Source organism: Pristiophorus japonicus, chromosome 7, assembly GCF_044704955.1.
Source record: "Pristiophorus japonicus isolate sPriJap1 chromosome 7, sPriJap1.hap1, whole genome shotgun sequence".
NCBI lineage: Eukaryota > Metazoa > Chordata > Chondrichthyes > Pristiophoridae > Pristiophorus > Pristiophorus japonicus.
In genome coordinates, this window is record NC_091983.1 from 110,853,521 (window position 1) to 110,871,883 (window position 18,363).

Here is an 18,363-nt window from a genome sequence, read left to right on the forward strand (position 1 = left end):
CTTACCCTTTATTCTTGGACTGTGACCCCTGGTTCTGGAACTCCCCAGCAACAGGAACATTCTTCCTGTCTCTAACCTGTTCAACTTTCCTCCACACCCTATCCCCATCGCTATTAAATTATCTCTTGCTTTTTACCGACAGTTTATCCTCCTAGAGCAGGATTCACTTTCTTTACTAAAATCTAGAAGGGAATTGAAGGTTGCAATCTAACATTGTGCTTCAGATAACCTTTGCAAATTGTTTAGCTTTATCCTTTATTTATACATTCTGAATTCTACAATTCCTTTTAGTATCATAAGTATTTCTATTTTGAATATTTCTGAATTAGTGGGCCTTGCCATGGCCCTGGGAATTCTCAACATTGACTTTGGAATCCATTAAGTCCCATGGCTTCAAGTGAAACAATGCTAAGGAAATCTCTTGTTGGTTACTATCTGCCATCCTCCCTCCCTTCCCCCCCCCCACTGATTAATCAGTACTCTTTGATGTTGAGCACTACTTGGAATAGCAATAAGGGAAGCAAGGGCATACAGCACACTCTAGTGGCTCAGGAGTATCACCATTGGATAAAGCTGGTCAGGTTCTGAAGGGCACAGTTGTCAGACTGAGCCTGCATTAGGTAGTGAGGGAATCAGCATGAAAGAATAACCTGATCAACCGTGAACCTGCTGATCCATTTGTTGCAGACATGTTTGTCCATGATAGTTTAGGTGGAAATGGACACTGCACAGCCCTAGTGATGATCGATGTTCGTTCATTCTTACGGTCATGAGTGGGGTTGTTCACTGATTCCAGATGGTTTAGTTCAATTCACAACTCCTCCGATAATGAAGCAGCCTATTGGAATAAACATAGAAACATAGAAAATAGGTGCAGGAGTAGGCCATTTGGCCCTTCGAGCCTGCACCGCCATTCAACAAGATCATGGCGGTGCAGGCTCAACACCCCCCAACCCCCCCGGCCGCAAGGACCACATCCAACTCCCTCCCGAACACATCCAATGAACTGGCATCAACAACTCTCCGCGGCAGGGGACCCCACAGGCCAACAACCCCGAGTGAAGAAGTCTCTCCCAATCCCAGCCCCAAACAGTCCACCCCCCCCATCCCAAGAGCGTGCCCCGTGCCGGCTCCGGACCCACCCAACACCAGGAACACCCAACCCGCCCCTTCAACGATCAAGCTCAACATCATCCTGGATAGAATAATTTGCTCGATTGGCACTCCTACCACTAAATTTCATATCTACTTGTGCTTTGTGGCTGCAGTACAAGAGAGTCTTGGGCTGACAAGTGGCAAGTAACAATTGTGCCATATCACCCTAGGCAGTCCCTTGTATCGAGGATGACTTGCTTCCACGCCAAAAAGGGATGAGTTCACAGGTGTTTCAATGAAGGAAGTAATATTCTAGATCCCGAACTACATATTGAAGGGTGGAAGATGCCTGTGCATGGATTTTTTTTTTTTTTTTAGTGTGGTGTTGCACACCAGCTGTTGCACACCAGCCAGCACAGGCTTGACAGAGTTAGGTCTTGATCCAGTGGCAAGGATTAACCAAGACAACTGGTGACCAGCTCTGCTACATTGACCTAGTGCGCACACATATTGATAAGCGCTAGCCAATGACTATCTCAAATGAGAAAACCTAACTGCTTCCCCTCTGACCTTCAACGATCAAGCTCAACATCATCCTGGATAGGATAATTTGCTTGATTGGCACTCCTACCACTAAATTTCATATCTACTTGTGCTTTGTGGCTGCAGTATCTACTATATCTACAGGATGCACTGGAGCAACTTAATGAACATAGAAACATAGAAAATAGGTGCAGAAGCAGGCCCTTCGAGCCTGCACTGCCATTCAATACGATCATGACTGATCATGCAACCTCCGTACCCCACTCCTGCCTTCTCTCCATACCCCCGATCCCTTTAGCTGTAAGGGCCACATCTATCTCCCTTTTGAATATTTCCAACGAACTGGACTCCACAACTTTCTGTGGCAGAGAATTCCACAGGTTCGCAACTCTCTGGGTGAAAAAGTGTCTCCTCATCTCGGTCCTATATGGCTTACCCCTTATCCTTAGACTGTGTCCCCTGGTTCTGGACTTCCCCAACATCGGGAACATTCTTCCTGCATCTAATCTGTCCAGTCCCGTCAGAATTTTATACGTTTCTATGCGATCCCCCCTCATTCATCTAAATTCCAGTGAATATAAGCCTAGCCGATCCAGTCTTTCCTCATATCTCAGTCCTGCCATCCCTGGAATCAGTCTGGTGAACCTTCGCTGCACACCATCAATAGCAAGCACATCCTTCCTCAGATTAGGAAACCAAAACTGCACACAATATTCAAGGTGTGGTCTCACCAAGGCCCTGTACAATTGCAGCAAGACCTCCCTGCTCCTATACTCAAATACCCTCGCTATGAAGGCCAGCATGCCCACCTTCAATGACTAATGTACCATAACACCCACGTCTCGTTGCACCTCCCCTTTTACTAATCTGTCACCATTCAGAATATCTGCCTACCTGTTTTTGCCACCAAAGTGGATAACCTCACATTTATCCACATTATACTGCATCTGCCATGTATTTGTCCATTCACCTAACCTGTCCAAGTCCCCCTGCAGCCTCTTAGCATCCTCCTCACAGCTCACCCTGCCACCCAGCTTAGTGTCATCTGCAGACTTGGAGATATTACATTCAATTCCTTCGTCTAAATCATTAATGTACATTGTGAATAGTTGGAGTCCCAGCACTGAACCCTGCGGCACCCCACTAGTCACTGCCTGCCATTATTCCCACTCTTTGCTTCCTGTCTACCAGCCATTTCTCTATCCACATCAATACATTACCCCCAATACCATGTGCCTTAATTTTGCACACTAATCTTTTGTGTGGGACCTTGTCGAAAGCCTTTTGAAAGTCCAAATACACCACATCCACTGGTTCTCCCTTATCCACTCAACTAGTTACATCCTCAAAAAATTCGAGATTTGTCAAGCATGCTTTCCCTTTCATAAATCCATACTGACTTGGACCGATCCTGTCACTGCTTTCCAAATGCGCTGCTATTTCATCTTTAATAATTGATTCCAGCATTTTCGCCACTACCGATGTCAGGCTAACCGGTCTATAGTTCCCTGTTTTTTTTTCCCTCCCTTTTTTTTATAAAAAGTGGTGTTACATTAGCTACCCTCCAATCATCCATAGGAACTGATCCTGAGTCCATGGAATGTTAGAAAATGACCACCAATGCATCAACTGTTTTTAGGGCCACTTCCTTAAGTACTCTGGGATGCAGATTATCAGGCCCTGGGGATTTATCGGCCTTCAGTCCCTTCAATTTCCCTAACGCCATTTCCTGACTAATAAGGATTTCCCTCAGTTCCCCCTTCTCGCTAGACCCTCGGTCCTCTTATATTTTCGGGAGGTTGTCGTGTCTTCCTTAGTGAAGACAGAACCAAAGTATTTCATTTGGTCTGCCATTTCCTTGTTCCCCATTATGAATTCACCTGATTCTGACTGCAAGCGACCTACATTAGTCTTCACTAATCTTTTTCTCTTCACATATCTGTAGAAGTCCGTTTTTATGTTCCCTGCAAGCTTACTCATACTCTATGAAGTTGCTTCAACAGTACCTCCCAGCTCCACGACCTTGTAGCAACAAAAAAAACAAGGGCAACAATATCAGGAACACCGTCCCCTCCAAAGCACACGCCATCCTGACTTAGACATAAGCTGCTGCTCCTTCAACATTGTTGGGTCAAAATCCGAGAATTCCATAGATAATGTCATGAAGCACAAGAACTTGCAGTAGTTCAAGTGGAAGCTCCATCAGGCCTGCTATCAAAGAACAATAAATGTAGCCTTGCCAGCATCACCCACATCCAGAGAACAAATTAAAAATTACTGTGTATGAACTTGAATATACAGTGCAGCTTTAGATCCACATATTCAAGCAAAGGTGGCTATGCAGTACAGATCGTGTGTGTTCCAATTTTTGTAGCACTGCCAAAAACTATTTGATGTCTAGGATTGCTGATCATTTCTACATTAATATGTGTTAAATGTTTCCTTCCAATCCTAGCCAGCAGCAGCAGCAGTCAGTCAACCACCTTGCTAAAGAAACGGATAGGCGCATTAAGGAATTTGGATCATTACCAGCTGTAGGCGAACAGGTAAGGGTTTTATCCACTATTAATAACTACCTGAGTCTTCTAATCCTATCGATGTATGAAACTCTGCCTTGATGTTTATTGAGAGGGATACAGACAGGCTAAGTAAGTGGGCAAAAATTTGGCAGATGTAGTATAATGTGGGAAAATATGCAGTTATCCACTTTGGCAGAAAAAATAAGAAAGCAAATTATAATTTAATTATAATTTTAAGTGCTGCAGTACAGAGGGACCTGGGGGTCCTTGTGCATGAAGCACACAGTTAGTATGCAGGAACAGCAAGTAATCAGGAAGGCAAATGGAATGTTGGCCTTTATTGGAGGGGGATAGAGTATAAAAGCAGACAAGTCCTGCTACAACTGTACAGGGTATTGATGAGGCCATACCTAGAGTACTGCGTACAATTTTGGTCTCCATATTTAAGGAAGGATATACTTGCATTGAAGGCTGTTCTGAGCAGGTTCACTAGGTTGATTCCGGAGATGAGGGGGTTGACTTATGAAGATAGGTTGAGTAGGTTGGACTTATAAGAATGAGAGGTGATCTTATCGAAACATATATGATAATGAGGGGGCTCGACAAGGTGGATGCAGAGAGGCTATTTCCACTCATAGGGGAAACTAAAACTAGGGGACATAATCTCAGAATAAGGTACTGCCCATTTAAAACTGAGATGAGGAGGAATTTCTTAGGGTTGTAAATGTATGGAATTCTCTGCCCCAGAGAGCTTTGGAGGCTGGGTCATTAAATATATTTAAGGTGGAGATAGACAGATTTTTGAGATAAAGGAATAAAGGGTTATGGGGCGTGGGCAGGCAAGTGGAGCTGAGCCCATGATCAGATCAGCCATAATCTTATTAAATGGCGGAGCAGGCTCGAGGGGCCAAATGGCCTACTCCTATTTCTTACGTTCTTGAGAGCATTCCTTCTATGAATCAATCGCCATTAATTAGAAAATAAACCCAACAGTCCAAAGACTACAATCCTCACCTAACATTAATTAGCACTAATTACAGACAATTCAATTTTATTAACTTAATTTCAATATTTGTAAGTAAAACTACTTTTTAAAAAAAAAAAATGTTTTTAAAAACATTTGATTTTACTTAAAACGACCAATGTTTCAATGGTGGCGGAAAAGGCTTCAAGATCATTTTCTCTGTAGTAATTTTGTCGATGTGACTATTGGCTTGATATAATTTACATCTTAAGTACAGACTAATTTTAACATGAAAGCCTAAGCTTGTGTGTAAACTACATTTTATTTGCAAAATGGATGTATCATTTATTTAATACTACATTGAAATGTCCTGAATTTTTAGTACACATTTATCTTTTCTTCTCAGCGACAAAGAAAGATACAGAAAGATCGTTTGGTTACGGAGTTCACTACAGCACTGAGCAATTTCCAAAGAATCCAAAGAGAAGCTGCTGGAAAGGAAAAAGAATTTGTAGCAAGAGTGCGTGCTGGTTCACGTGTGTCTGTAAGTATTCACTATATATTAGAACTAATTAAGGAAAATAATTTTAATTTCATTTAGATTCTTCTATGGGTCATTAAATCATTATCCTGCTCTAAACTGTTTGTCATTAATTTAGAAACTAGTACAACAACTGCATTCTTATTATTTGAAAATTGGGTCTAATTCATTATGACATTAGTCTCTAAGATAGGAAATAGTTTGGTCTCAACAGGAAATGCTTGTTGCGCAGCGAATGAAGTTTTGCAAGTCTGTGGGCCCCATTTTACAATTTTGACAGTCTGTACTTGTTGACAAGCTTTTGTAACTCAATTTGTTAAATAAATTGCAGCAGACTAATAATGCTATCTCTAGCTTGATTCTAGTAAATATCACAAGTTTTCCTTTTATCTTTTGGAGGTGGGGAGGGTGGTGGAGAAATTCAAGAGCGCATGCTAACTTTTGCAAGTTTGAAAAAATTAGCGGCAGGTGCTAATGGTTTTCAGATTTCTGTAAATTTGATGTTACAGCTCCAGGAAGGAAGTGCAGGGCTAAATCTAGCACTCCACTTCCTTCCTGGAATGCTAAAGGATGCAGGCGGGTCGGTTGTGGTACAGCACTGCACAATAGCCCGTGCAGCACTTCTGCAATCCGAGGCTCCTTCCCTCCCTTAAAGGGAAGGGCCATCGCTGCAGGCTCTGCATTCAGACCAGTTAGCTGGTCCCTGACGGCAACCGCGATCCGGCCAGATCAGCCCCATGCACTCCAGCAGAGTGCCGGGCTGATCAATCGTGGCCGAATAGGAAGCAAAAGAAAAATTGAAAATAATCATTACAACAACTTTTGCACTTACCTCAGCCACCTCTCCTTTATCTTGCCCACCGAAGCACCTGGCCTCCCAAACAACGCTTCCAGCAGCTGTCTGTGTTTTCGTCAACCATGATGTTGGGGGCGGAACTGAAGTTCGGGTCTAGAGCGCTACCACGGCGACGCACACGGCAATGACGTCACGATTTCCGGGCGCAGGAGATCATGGTGCAATGTTTTTCCGCCGTGTCAAACCCCCAAGTTTGGGGGCGTTGTTCATCTCGCTGTGCCTGGTTGGAAAGTCGTTAGTGCCCTGTTCTCACCACCCCGCCCCCCTCTGCCCGAGGCAATAATGGGAAGTGCTAAGAGAACCAATTTCTAGCCCCAAGTTTTTAAATTAAGGCATGGCTAGCTTGTTGAGCTTCCAACCCCCCCCCCCCCCCCATTATCTTAGCAAGTACACATACCTTGCACTTAACTGGATCTAAACAAGATTCTTCATAGAAACATAGAAAATAGATTCAGGAGTAAGCCCTTCGAGCCTGCACCACCATTCAATAAGATCATGGTTGATCATTCACCTCAGTACCCCTTTCCTGCTTTCTCTCCATACCCCTTGATCCCTTTGGCCGTAAGGGCCATATCTAACTCCCCCTTGAATATATCTAACGAACTGGCATCAAAAACTCTGTGGTAAAGAATTCCACCGGTTAACAACTCTGAGTGAAGAAGTTTCTCCTCATCTTGGTCCTAAATGGCTTACCCCTTATCCTTAGACTGTGACCCCTGGTTCTGGACTTTCCCCAACATTGGGAACGTTCTTCCTGCATCGAACCAATCCAGTCCTGTCAGAATCTTGTATGTTTCTATGAGATCCCCTCTCATTCTTCTAAACTCTAGTGAATACAGGCCCAGTCGATCCAGTCCCTCCTCGTATGTCAGTCCTGCCATCCTGGGAATAAGTCTGGTGAACCTTCGCTGCACTCCCTCAATAGCAGATCCTTCCTCAGATTAAGAGACCAAAACTGAACACAATATTCCAGGTGAGGCCTCACCAAAACCCTGTACAATTGCAGTAAGACCTCCCTGCTCCTATACTCAAATCCCCTAGCTATGAAGGCCAACATGCCATTTGCCTTCTTCACCGCCTGCTGTACCTACATGCCAACTTTCAATGACTGATGTACCATGACACCCAGGTCTCGTTGCACCTCCCCTTTTCCTAATCTATCGCCGTTCAGGTAAAATTCTGTCTTCGTGTTTTTGCCCCCAAAGTGGATAACCTCACATTTATCCACATTATACTGCACCTGCCATGCATTTGGCCACTCACTTAACCTGTCCAAGTCACCCTGCAGCCTCTTAGCATCCTCCTCCAGCTCACACCGCCACCCAGCTTCGTGTCATCTGCAAACTTGGAGATAATGCACTCAATTCCTTCATCTAAATCATTGATGTATATTGTAAATAGCTGGGGTTCCAGCACTGAGCCCTGCGGCACCCCACTGGAAGATTGTTAAGCATGATTTCCCTTTCATAAATCCATGCTGACTTGGACCGATCCTGTCACTGCTTTCCAAATGCGCTGCTATTTCATCTTTAATAATTGATTCCAACATTTTCCCCACTACCAATGTCAGGCTAACCGGTCTATAATGCCCCGTTTTCTCTCCCTCCTTTTAAAAAGTGGTGTTACATTAGCTACCCTCCAGTCCATAGGAACTGATCCAGAGTCGATAGACTGTTGGAAAATGATCACCAATGCATCCACTATTTCTAAGGCCACTTCCTTACTCTGGGATGCAGACTATCAGGCCTTGGGGATTTATCAGCCTTCAATCCCATCAATTTTCCTGACTAAGGATTTCCTTCAGTTCCTCCTTCTCGCTAGACCCTCAGTCCCCTAGCATTTCCGGAAGGTTATTTGTGTCTTCTTTCGTGAAGCCAGAACCAAAGTATTTGTTCAATTAGTCTGCCATTTCTTTTTTCCCCATTAATAAATTCAACTGATTCTGACTGCGAGGGACCTACGTTTGTCTTCGCTAATCTTTTTCTCTTCACATATCTATAGAAGCTTTTGCAGTCAGTTTTTGTGTTCCCAGCAAGCTTCCTCTCATACTCTATTTTCCCCCTCCTAATTAAACCCTTTGTCCTCCTCTGTTGCATTCTAACTTTGTCCCAGTCCTCAGGTTCAGTGATTCTTCAATGATTCAATATCTATTTACTTAATGGGCTAACCTTTGTGACCAGATTTTCTTTGCAAACTATATTTGCAAGTTCTATAGTTATTCGCCTTGTGTCTCTCCAGGTGCTATTTTAACCAGACTTCGAGGGGCAGCATTACCTGGCAACAGATGTAAAATACTGCTGCCATCTTTTTCTGCCCATTGATGCAGTTTTCTTATTGCTGGCTTTTCCTCTTTTTCCACCAAGCCAAACCTCCCCCTCTTTCTCTCTCAATCTCTAGTTTCTGTCCTGTCTCTTCTCATGATCTCTCCGAGCTCATCCCACCCATGAGAGACACTTCCCACTGCCTTGAAGCCATTCCCACTGAACTGCTAACCGTCCAACTTCACTTCCTGAAACCCATGTTAGCTGGCATTGTAAATGGTTTCCTCCTCTTTGATATTGTCCTTGTGCCTTTCCATACTGCGATTTATCACCCTTCAACAAAATCCATTCTTGACTCGCCTTAGAAAATACTGACCCATCTCCAATTTCTGTTTCCTGTCCAAAGTCCTTGAATGTTTTGTCACCTTCCATATTCGTACCCATCTTTCCCACAACTCCCTTCTCCAAACTAGTTTCTACCACTGCCACTGCACTGAAACAGCCCTAGTTACAAAGTACATCCTCTTTGACCGTGGTGCTTTATTCCTGCTTTTCCTCCTCAACCTCTCTGCAGCCTTTGACACGATAACTGCACCATCCTCACCTAATGTCTCTCCTCTGTTATCGTGCTCAATGGGACTATTCTCATTTGGTTCTACTCTCACCTTAGTCTGGCTACAATCGGATATGTCCAGCAATGGCTTCATTACCTCTGGTTCCCTCAAAGTTATGTCCTTGCATCCACTGCCGCCCCTGCCCCCCCCCCCCCCCCACCAACCTCTTCCCAATCTACATAGTGCCCCTTAGCGACATCATCCACTGATTATGGGATCAGCTTTTACATGTACGCTGACAACACCCAACTTTAATTTTCCACAGCCTCTCTCGACCCCTCCACTATCTCTATCACCAGTCTTGGGATGAGATGCAATTTCCTCCAGCTAAACTTGGTAAGACCAAAGCCATGGGATGTTAAATGCGCTACAGAAATGTAAGTTTTTGTCATGCAGATCTTGAGCTGTTTCACTTTTTTTTGCTTAAAATCCAAGTTGCCCAGTAAAAATGTACTGCATACCAAAATCATACCTTCCATCTAGTCAGTTAAGTTTGCTGCATAATGCACATAATTTAATCTATTTTAGCAACTTGCCTGAATCTAGCTAATGTATAATTTTGGTGGCCACACCCAAGGGATATCAAGGTCCTGGAGAAGGTGCTGAGGAGGCCAGCTAGAATGGTACCAGAGGGGTTTTATTTGAGGATAGGCTCCAGGAATTGGAACTATTTATTTTGAAGAAATATGAGCTTTAGAGGGATAAGATATTTTTTCAAAATCGAGAGTTTGGAATTAGACTGGATAAGTTATTTGAGATGGATAGGGGATACCTAGAGGCATGAATGTAGCATCTGTAGGCAGACTTGGGTTAGATGTTGAGAAGTAATTATTATCAGAGCATTGCCCTCTGGAACAGACTACTGAAATATACAGTGGGTATGGATTTGCAACAGTCTTTTAAAAAGAGACAAATTCCTGAAAGAAGAGGACATTTCCAATTAGAGGTTGTCGGTTGATTGATTGCCCCAAGGAATTGGCCAGGAATGTATTGCCATTTTCTTAAATTAATCAGTTTTTTTTTATCTTTGCCTCTTCCAGATGATTGTGTGGTTGATGTGGGTCAGTGGTGTCTTTGGTTGAAGAATTGTCATGACATGGTGGGCTTGATGGTCACTTTTTGCCCTTTTCATGTTTTGATTGGTAGCTGAGTTTTTAGATGTATTATGTACCGAATCTTTAGCATCTGTTGTCATGGAATTTTTTTTTGCATAGGTCTTTGCATGTACAGTTATTTATTTTGTTGTAAACTTCATTTCTTCCATGGCTTCCTGAACAGTAGTCAGCTTCAACACTGCTTGTGGGAAGGGCAAGGATACGGTTTTAGGGGTGCAATTCAGCTATTGGTAGGGTCAAACTTCGGGATAATTTTCATCTGCACTGCCTGGACGGTTAATCTGGCGCAGCAGATTGCCTGCCCGTTGTAGAAACCACTTGATTTTCAGCCCATTGATGCCTACGGGCTGGAGATTTGCTCCAATAGACTGCTGCCCAGGTGGTGAAGGTGAAATTATCCCTTTTGTCCATTTCTCTCTTTGCCTCCATTTTCCTCTTCCCTCAGCCCCCACCTACTGGATCTGAAAACTACCTGTAGTCTAATCTGACAGTTTTCAGATCTGGAGATATCATTGATATGTTTGCATTCAAATTCTGCCAAACTTGACAGCTGTTTTATCGTGTAAATGGAGCATAAGTAGTCTGAATGGAAATTCATTCCTTCTCTGGCTCATTGTCAGCCAGTAGTGGGGGACACAAAAGCAGCCAGAGTGTTCTGAAGCAACTATTGTCATTGCAGTGCTGCCAAGTTGTAATCATGACTTAAATGTTAGTACACTATCTACAGTAGACACCTCGTCGCTGGAGAAATACCACCAACGATGCCTCCGCACGATCCTATAAATCTCCTGGGAGGACAGACACACCAACTTTAGTGTCCTTGGCCAGGCCAACATCCCCAGCATTGAAGCACTGACCACACTTGATCAGCTCCACTGGGCAGGCCACATTGTCTGCATGCCAGACACAAGACTCCCAAAGCAAGCGCTCTACTTGGCACTCCATCATGGCAAACGAGCCAAAGGTGGACAGAGGAAACATTTCAAGGACACCCTCAAAGCATCCCTGATAAAAATGCAACATCATCACCGGCACCTGGGAGTCCCTGGCCAAAGCCTGTCCTAAGTGGAGGAAGTGCATCCGGGAGGATGCTGAGCGCCTTGAGTCTTATCGCCGAGTGCATGCAGAAAACAAACGCAGGCAGCAGAAAGAACGTGCGGCAAACCTGTCCCACCATCTCTTGCCCTCAACGACTTGTCCCACCTGTGGCAGGGACTGTGGCTCTCGTATTGGACTGTTCAGCCACCTAAGGACTCATTCTAAGAGTGGAAGTAAGTCTTCCTTGATTCCGAGGGACTGCCGATGATGAGTGAACTCTGATTGAACTAATTAACTGGTCCTGTCCCTCAAGCATTTAGATAATGGGTTTTCTCACCTCCTATTGGGGTGAATGCAACCTTCTGCTAGGTGCTAAATACTGTTTTGAAAATAGCATCAAGAACCAGAGTGGAAAATCTTAATGGCTTCCCTGAGGTAATTGTGTATTTCAACCTTGTTTACAATAATGATGTTCAGGTCAGTGTTGTATGTCTCCTATTCCTGTGTTCAATTTTGGTCCAGACATCTGTAGACTTAATTCAAGTGAAAACCACAAACCTAAACTTAGAGTTGAGGAATGTATACAAGTGTGTTATAATGGTATATAGAACATACTGTGAATCTGAGGGTCAGGCAGCATCTGTGGAGAGAGAAAGAGTTAATGTTTCAGGTCGAAGACCCTTCGTCAGAACTGGCAATAGTTTGAAATGTAACAGATTCTTAAGGAAGTGCTGGGGTCCTGAAAGGGGGAAGAGGAGGAAAGAACAAAAGGGAACGCCTGATAGGGTGGAAGGCAGAAGAAATTTGAGACAAAGGGGATGATGGGCCGAATTGCCTTTTTGTGGGATATGTGGAACATTCTTTGTTCCGGTCCCCTCCCTCCATTTTTTGGGTACATTGATGACTGTATCAGTGCCGCTTCCTGCTCTCTCCCTGAACTAGAAAATTTAATTCGCTTTGCATTCAATTTCCACCCTTCCCTCATCTTCACATGGTTCATCCCCTTCCCTTCCCTTCCCTTCCCTTCCCTTCCCTCCCCTTCCCTCCCCTTCCCTTCCCTTCCCTTCCCTTCCCTTCCCTTCCCTTCCCTTCCCTTCCCTTCCCTTCCCTTCCCTTCCCTTCCCTTCCCTTCCCTTCCCTTCCCTTCCCTTCCCTTCCCCAACTTCTCTGTCTCCATTTCTGGGGATAGACTATTGACAAACATTTACTATAAGTCCACTGACTCCCACAGCTACCTGGACTACACTTCTTCACGCCCCGCTCCATGTAAGGACTGTATTCGATTCTCCCAGTTTCTCTGTCTCTGTCGCATCTGCTCTGACTACTTCCGCACTAGTGCCTCTGACATGTCATCCTTTTTCCTCAACGGAGGATTCCCCTCCGCCGTGGTTAACATGGCCCTCAACCGTGTCCTTTCTATTTCCCGCACCTCTGCTCTCACCCATTCCCCTCCCTCTCGGAACCACGACAGAGTTCCCCTTGTCCTCACCTTTCACCCCATCAGCCTCCATGTTAGCGGATCATCCTTCACCATTCCCACCACCTCCAGCCTAATCACACCACCAATTTTCCCCTCCCCTCCCCCCTCAGCATTCCGAAGGAACCGCTCCCTCCGCGACACCCTGGTCCATTCCGCAGTCACCCGCAGCGCTCCCTCCCCTTCCCATGGCATGTTCCCGTGCAAGCATAGGAGATGCAACACCTGCCCTTCTACATTCTCCCTTCCCACTATCCAGGGCCCCAAATACTCCTTCCAGGTGAAACAGCGATTTACTTGTACTTTCAATTTAGTATACTGTATTCACTGCTCACGATGTGGACTCCCACTGCATTGGGGAGAACAAACACAGATTAGATGACCGCTTTGCGGAACACCTCCATTCAATCTGCAAGGGTGACCCTGAGCTTCCGGTTGCCTATCACTTTAATTCTCAGCTCCACTCCCATTCTGACCCCTCTTCGGCCTCATGCACTGTTCCAATGAAGTTCAACGCAAGCTTCAGAAACAGCACCTCATCGTTCGTTTAGTCACTTTGCAGCCTTTGAGACTCAACATCAAGTTCAACAATTTCAGACCATAATCTCTGCCCACATTTTGTTCCTTTTCCTAGCTTTTTTTTAACAAAAACTCTTACCCTCTCCCTCCCCCCCACTTCTTTCTTTTTATTTTTTCTCTTTTCTGTTGCAGCTGGTAATTATTCTGCCATTCACAACCTATCGAGACTCTCCTTTTGTTTCCTAACCTGTGCTATTACCATCTCAATTCAGACCATCATCCCCTTTGTGTCTCAAACTTCTTCTGCCTTCCACCCTATCACAGACCTTCCCTTTTATTCTTTCCACACTCTCTCTCTTTCTTCCCACCCCCCCCCCCCTTTTTCAGGGCCCTAGCACTTAAGAATCTGTTACATTTCGAACTATTGCCAGTTCTGACGAAGGGTCTTCGACCTGAAACATTAACTGTTTTTCTCTTTCCACAGATGCTGCCTGACCCGCTAAGATTCCCAGCATTTTCTGTTTTTATTTCAGATTCCAGCATCCACAGTATTTTGCTTTTGTATTTGTTGTAATCATCATCGGCAGTCCCTCGAAATGAGGATGACTTGCTTCCACGCCAAAAGATGAGTTCACAGGTGTTTCAATGAAGAACCTAATATTCCAGGTCCTGAACTACATCCTGAAGGGTGGGAGATGCCTGTACTTGGATTTTTTTAACGTGTGGTGGCCGGTGCACATAAGCCACCACACGGGCTTGACAGGGCTAGGTCTTGGTCCAGTGGCAAAAGTTATCCAAGACGACTGCGGACCTAGTGCGCGCACTTATCACAGTGTGGGCTGGCCTGTGCTGCCCCTGGGCTCTCGCCTCTTCTGGCCCCGAACTCGCTCCTCTCCTGGGCCCCATCACGTCCCTCTACATTCTCTCGCCGCTCCTGCTGTATCTGCCCACGCTCCAATTACTGACCTGGACGCTGGTTAGAGTTGGATCTCTAACCAGCGTACTAAGCTTAAATAAAGAAGACTATGAAGGTATGAGGACAGAGTTGGCTAAAGTGGACTGGGAAAACAGATTGGTGTAGGACAGTTGATGAACAGTGGTGTACATTTAGAGATATTTCACAACTCAAGAAAAATATTTTCCAGTAAGAAGGAAAGGGTGCAAGAGAAAAGAAAGCCATCCGTGGCTAACTAAAGAAATAAAAGACGGTATCTGATTTTAAAAACAAGGGCATACAAAGTGGCCAAAACTAGTGGGAGGACACAAGATTGGGAAGCTTTCAAAAGCCAGCAAAGAATGGCTTAAAAAAAATGAATAAGAAAGGGAAGATAGATTATGAAAGTAAACTAGCATAAAATATAAAAACAGATAGCTAGAGTTTCTATAGATATATAAAAAGAAAGAGTGGCTAAAGTAAATGTTGGTCCCTTCGAGGACGAGACCGGGGAATTAGTAATGGGGAACATGGAGATGGCAGAAACTCTGAACAAGTATTTTGTATCCGTTTTTACGGTAGAGGACACTAACAATATTCCAACAGTGGATAGTCATGGGGCTATAGGGGGGTGGAGGAACTTAAAACTATCACAATCACTAAGGAGGTGGTACTCAGTAAGATAATAGGACTAAAGGCTGATAAATCCCCTGGACCTGATAGTTTGTATCCTAGGGTCTTAAGAGAAGTAGCGGCAGGGATTGTGGATGCATTGGTTGTAATTTACCAAAATTCCTTGGATTCTGGGGAGGTCCCAGCAGGTTGGAAAACTGCAAATGTAGCACTCCTATTTTTTTTTTTAAAAAGAGGCAGACAAAACGCAGGAAACTATAGACCAGTTAGCCAAACATCTTTGGTTGGGAAAATGTTGGGAGTCCATTATTAAAGAAACAGTAACAGGACATTTGGAAAAGCAAAATTTGGTCAGGCAGAGTCAGCATGGATTTATGAAGGGGAAGTCATGTTTGACAAATTTGCTGGAATTCTTTGAGGATGTCACGAACAGGGTGGATAAAGGGGAATTTGGACTTCCAGAAGGCATTTGACAAGGTGTCACAAGTTACTGCACAAGATAAAAGTTCACAGGGTTGGGGGTAATATATTAGCATGGAAAGAAGATTGGCTAACAAACAGAAAACAGAGAGTTGGGATAAATGGTTCATTCTCTGGTTGGCAAACAGTAATAAGTGGGGTGCTGCAGGAATCTGTGCAAGGACCCCAACTATTTATAATCTATATATTAATGACTTGGAGGAGGAACTTTGTGTAACGTAGCCAAGTTTGCTGACGCTACAAGGATGGGAGGAAAAGCAATGTGTGAGGAGGATGTAAAAAAGCTGCAAAAGGACATAGGCCATGTGAGTGGGCAAAAATTTGGCAGATGGAGTATAATGTTGAAAAGTGTGAGGTCATGCACGTTGGCAGAAAAAATCAAAGAGCCAGTTATTATTTAAATGGAGAAAGATTGCAAAGTGCTGCTGTACAGCTGGACCAGGGGGTACTTGTGCATGAAACACAGAAGGATAGTTTGCAGGTACAGCAAGTGATTAGGAAGGCCAATGGAATCTTGGCCTTTATTGCAAAGGGGATGGAGTATAAAAACAGGTAAGTGTTGTTACAGCTGTACAGGGTATTGGTGAGACCAGAGATGGAATACTGCATGCAGTTTTGGTTTCCATATTTACGCAAGGATATGCTTGCTTTGGAGGCAGTTCAGAGAAGGTTCACTAGGTTGATTCCGGGGATGAACGGGTTGACTTATGAGGAAAGGTTGAGTAGGTTGGGCCTCTACGCATTGGAATTCGGAAAAATGAGAGGTGATCTTATGAGGGGCTTGACAAGGTGGATGCAGAGAGGATGTTTCCAGTGGTGGGGGCGACTAGAACTAGAGGGCATGATCTTAGAATAAGGGGCCGTCCATTTAGAACTGAGATGAGGAGAAATTTCTTCCCTGAGGGTTGTGAATCTCGAATTCACTGCCTCAGAGCTATGGAAGCTGGGACATTAAATAAATTTAAGACAGAAATAGACAGTTTCAGAAACGATTAAGGGGTTATGGGGAGCGGGCAAGGAAGTGGAGCGGAGTCCATAATCAGATCAGATTAGAATGGCGGAGCAGGCTCGAGGGGCCTATTCCTATTTCTTATGTTCTTATGTTGATGATGTCCCTCTTCGATGCCATCGCCTTACAGCACGAGCTGGTGCAGGACCTTGAAGTGGTACACTGCACATGGCCACCGCTCGCCGCTCCTTTTATGGCCCCGACCTGCCGCTGATGGGTCTCTCGCAAGTCGGGGCCGCCACTCTACCCATGGCCGCTGCTCATATCGCATTGTAATAGTAGGTAGGAATAGTGGACGTCGCTAGCGAGGCCAGCATAATTGCCCTTGAGAAGGTGGTGATGAGCCGCCGCCTTGAACCGCTGTAGTCCATGTGGTGAAGGTACACCGATAGTGCTGTTAGGGAGGGGGTTCCAGGATTTTGACCCAGTGACGATGAAGGAACGACGATACATTTCCAAGTCAGGATGGTGTGTAATTTGGAGGTGATGGTGTTCCCGTGCGCCTACTGCCCATGTCCTTCTATGTGGTAGAGGTCGCAGGTTTGGGAGGTGCTGTCAAAGAAGCCTTGGCGAGTTGCTGCAGTGAATCTTGTAGATGGTATACACTGCAGTCACATTGTGATGTTTATGGAGGGAGTGAATGTTTAAGGTGGTGGATAAGGTGCCAATGAAGTGGGCTACTTTGTCATGGATGTGTCGAGCTTCTTGAGTGTTGTTGGAGCTGCACTCATTCCAGACAAGTAGAGTGTTCCATCGCACTCCTGACTTGTACCTTGTAGATGGTGGAAAGGCTTTGGGGAGTCAGGAGGTGAGACACTCGCTGCAGAATACCCAGCCTCTGACCTGCACTTGTGACAGTTAACTTTCTAGTCAGTGGTGACCCCCAAGCTGTTGATGGTGGGGGATTTGGCAAAGGTAATGCTGTTGAATGTCAAGGGACGGTGGTTAGACTCTCGCTTGTTGGAGATGGTCATTGTCTGGCACTTGTGTGGTGCGAATGTTATTTGTCACTGATCAGCTCAAGCCTAAATGTCGTCCAGGTCTTGCAGCATGCGGGCATGGACTGCTTCATTATCTGAGGAGTTGCAAATAGAACTGAACACTATGCAATCATCAGCGAACATCCCCACTTCTGACCTTATGATAGAGGGATCATTGATGAAGCAGCTGAAGATGGTTAGGCCTAGTACACTGCCCTGAGGAACTCCTGCAGTGATGTCTTGCGGCTGAGATGATTGTCTTCCAACAATCACAACCATCTTGCTTTGTGCTGGGTATGATTCCAGTCAGTGGAAAATTTCCCCCCGATTCCTATTGACTTCAATTTTACATGGCCCCTTGATGCCACACTCTTGTCAAATACTGCCTTGATGTTAAAGGCAGTCACTCTCGCCTCACCTCTGGAATTCAGCTCCTTTGTCCATATTTGGACCAAGGCTGTAATGAGGTCTGGAGTCAAGTGGTCCAGGCGGAACCCAAACTGAGCATCGGTCAGCAGGTTGTCGGTAAGTGCTGTTTGATAGAAACATAGAAAATAGATGCAGGAGTAGGCCATTCGGCCCTTCAAGCCTGCACCACCATTCAATAAGATCATGGCTGATCATTCACCTCAGTACACCTTTCCTGCTTTCTCTCCATACCCCTTGATACCTTTAGCCATAAGGGCTATATCTAACTCCCTCTTGAATATATCCAATGAACTGGCATCAACAACTCTGAGTGAAGTTTCTCCTCATCTCAGTCCTAAATTGCTTACCCCTTATCC

At 44.8% G+C, this 18,363-nt stretch overlaps 1 protein-coding gene across 1 annotated transcript in view; it reads left to right on the forward strand.

The window, feature by feature from the left end:
* stx7l (syntaxin 7-like) overlaps nucleotides 1–18,363 on the forward strand; it is a 63,570-nt gene that overhangs the window by 27,356 nt on the left and 17,851 nt on the right. Inside the window, exons 4-5 of the mRNA XM_070884440.1 lie at nucleotides 4,094–4,184; nucleotides 5,528–5,665. Of these exons, the coding sequence (XP_070740541.1) occupies nucleotides 4,094–4,184; nucleotides 5,528–5,665 (229 nt within the window). The remainder of the gene's footprint in view (nucleotides 1–4,093; nucleotides 4,185–5,527; nucleotides 5,666–18,363) is intronic.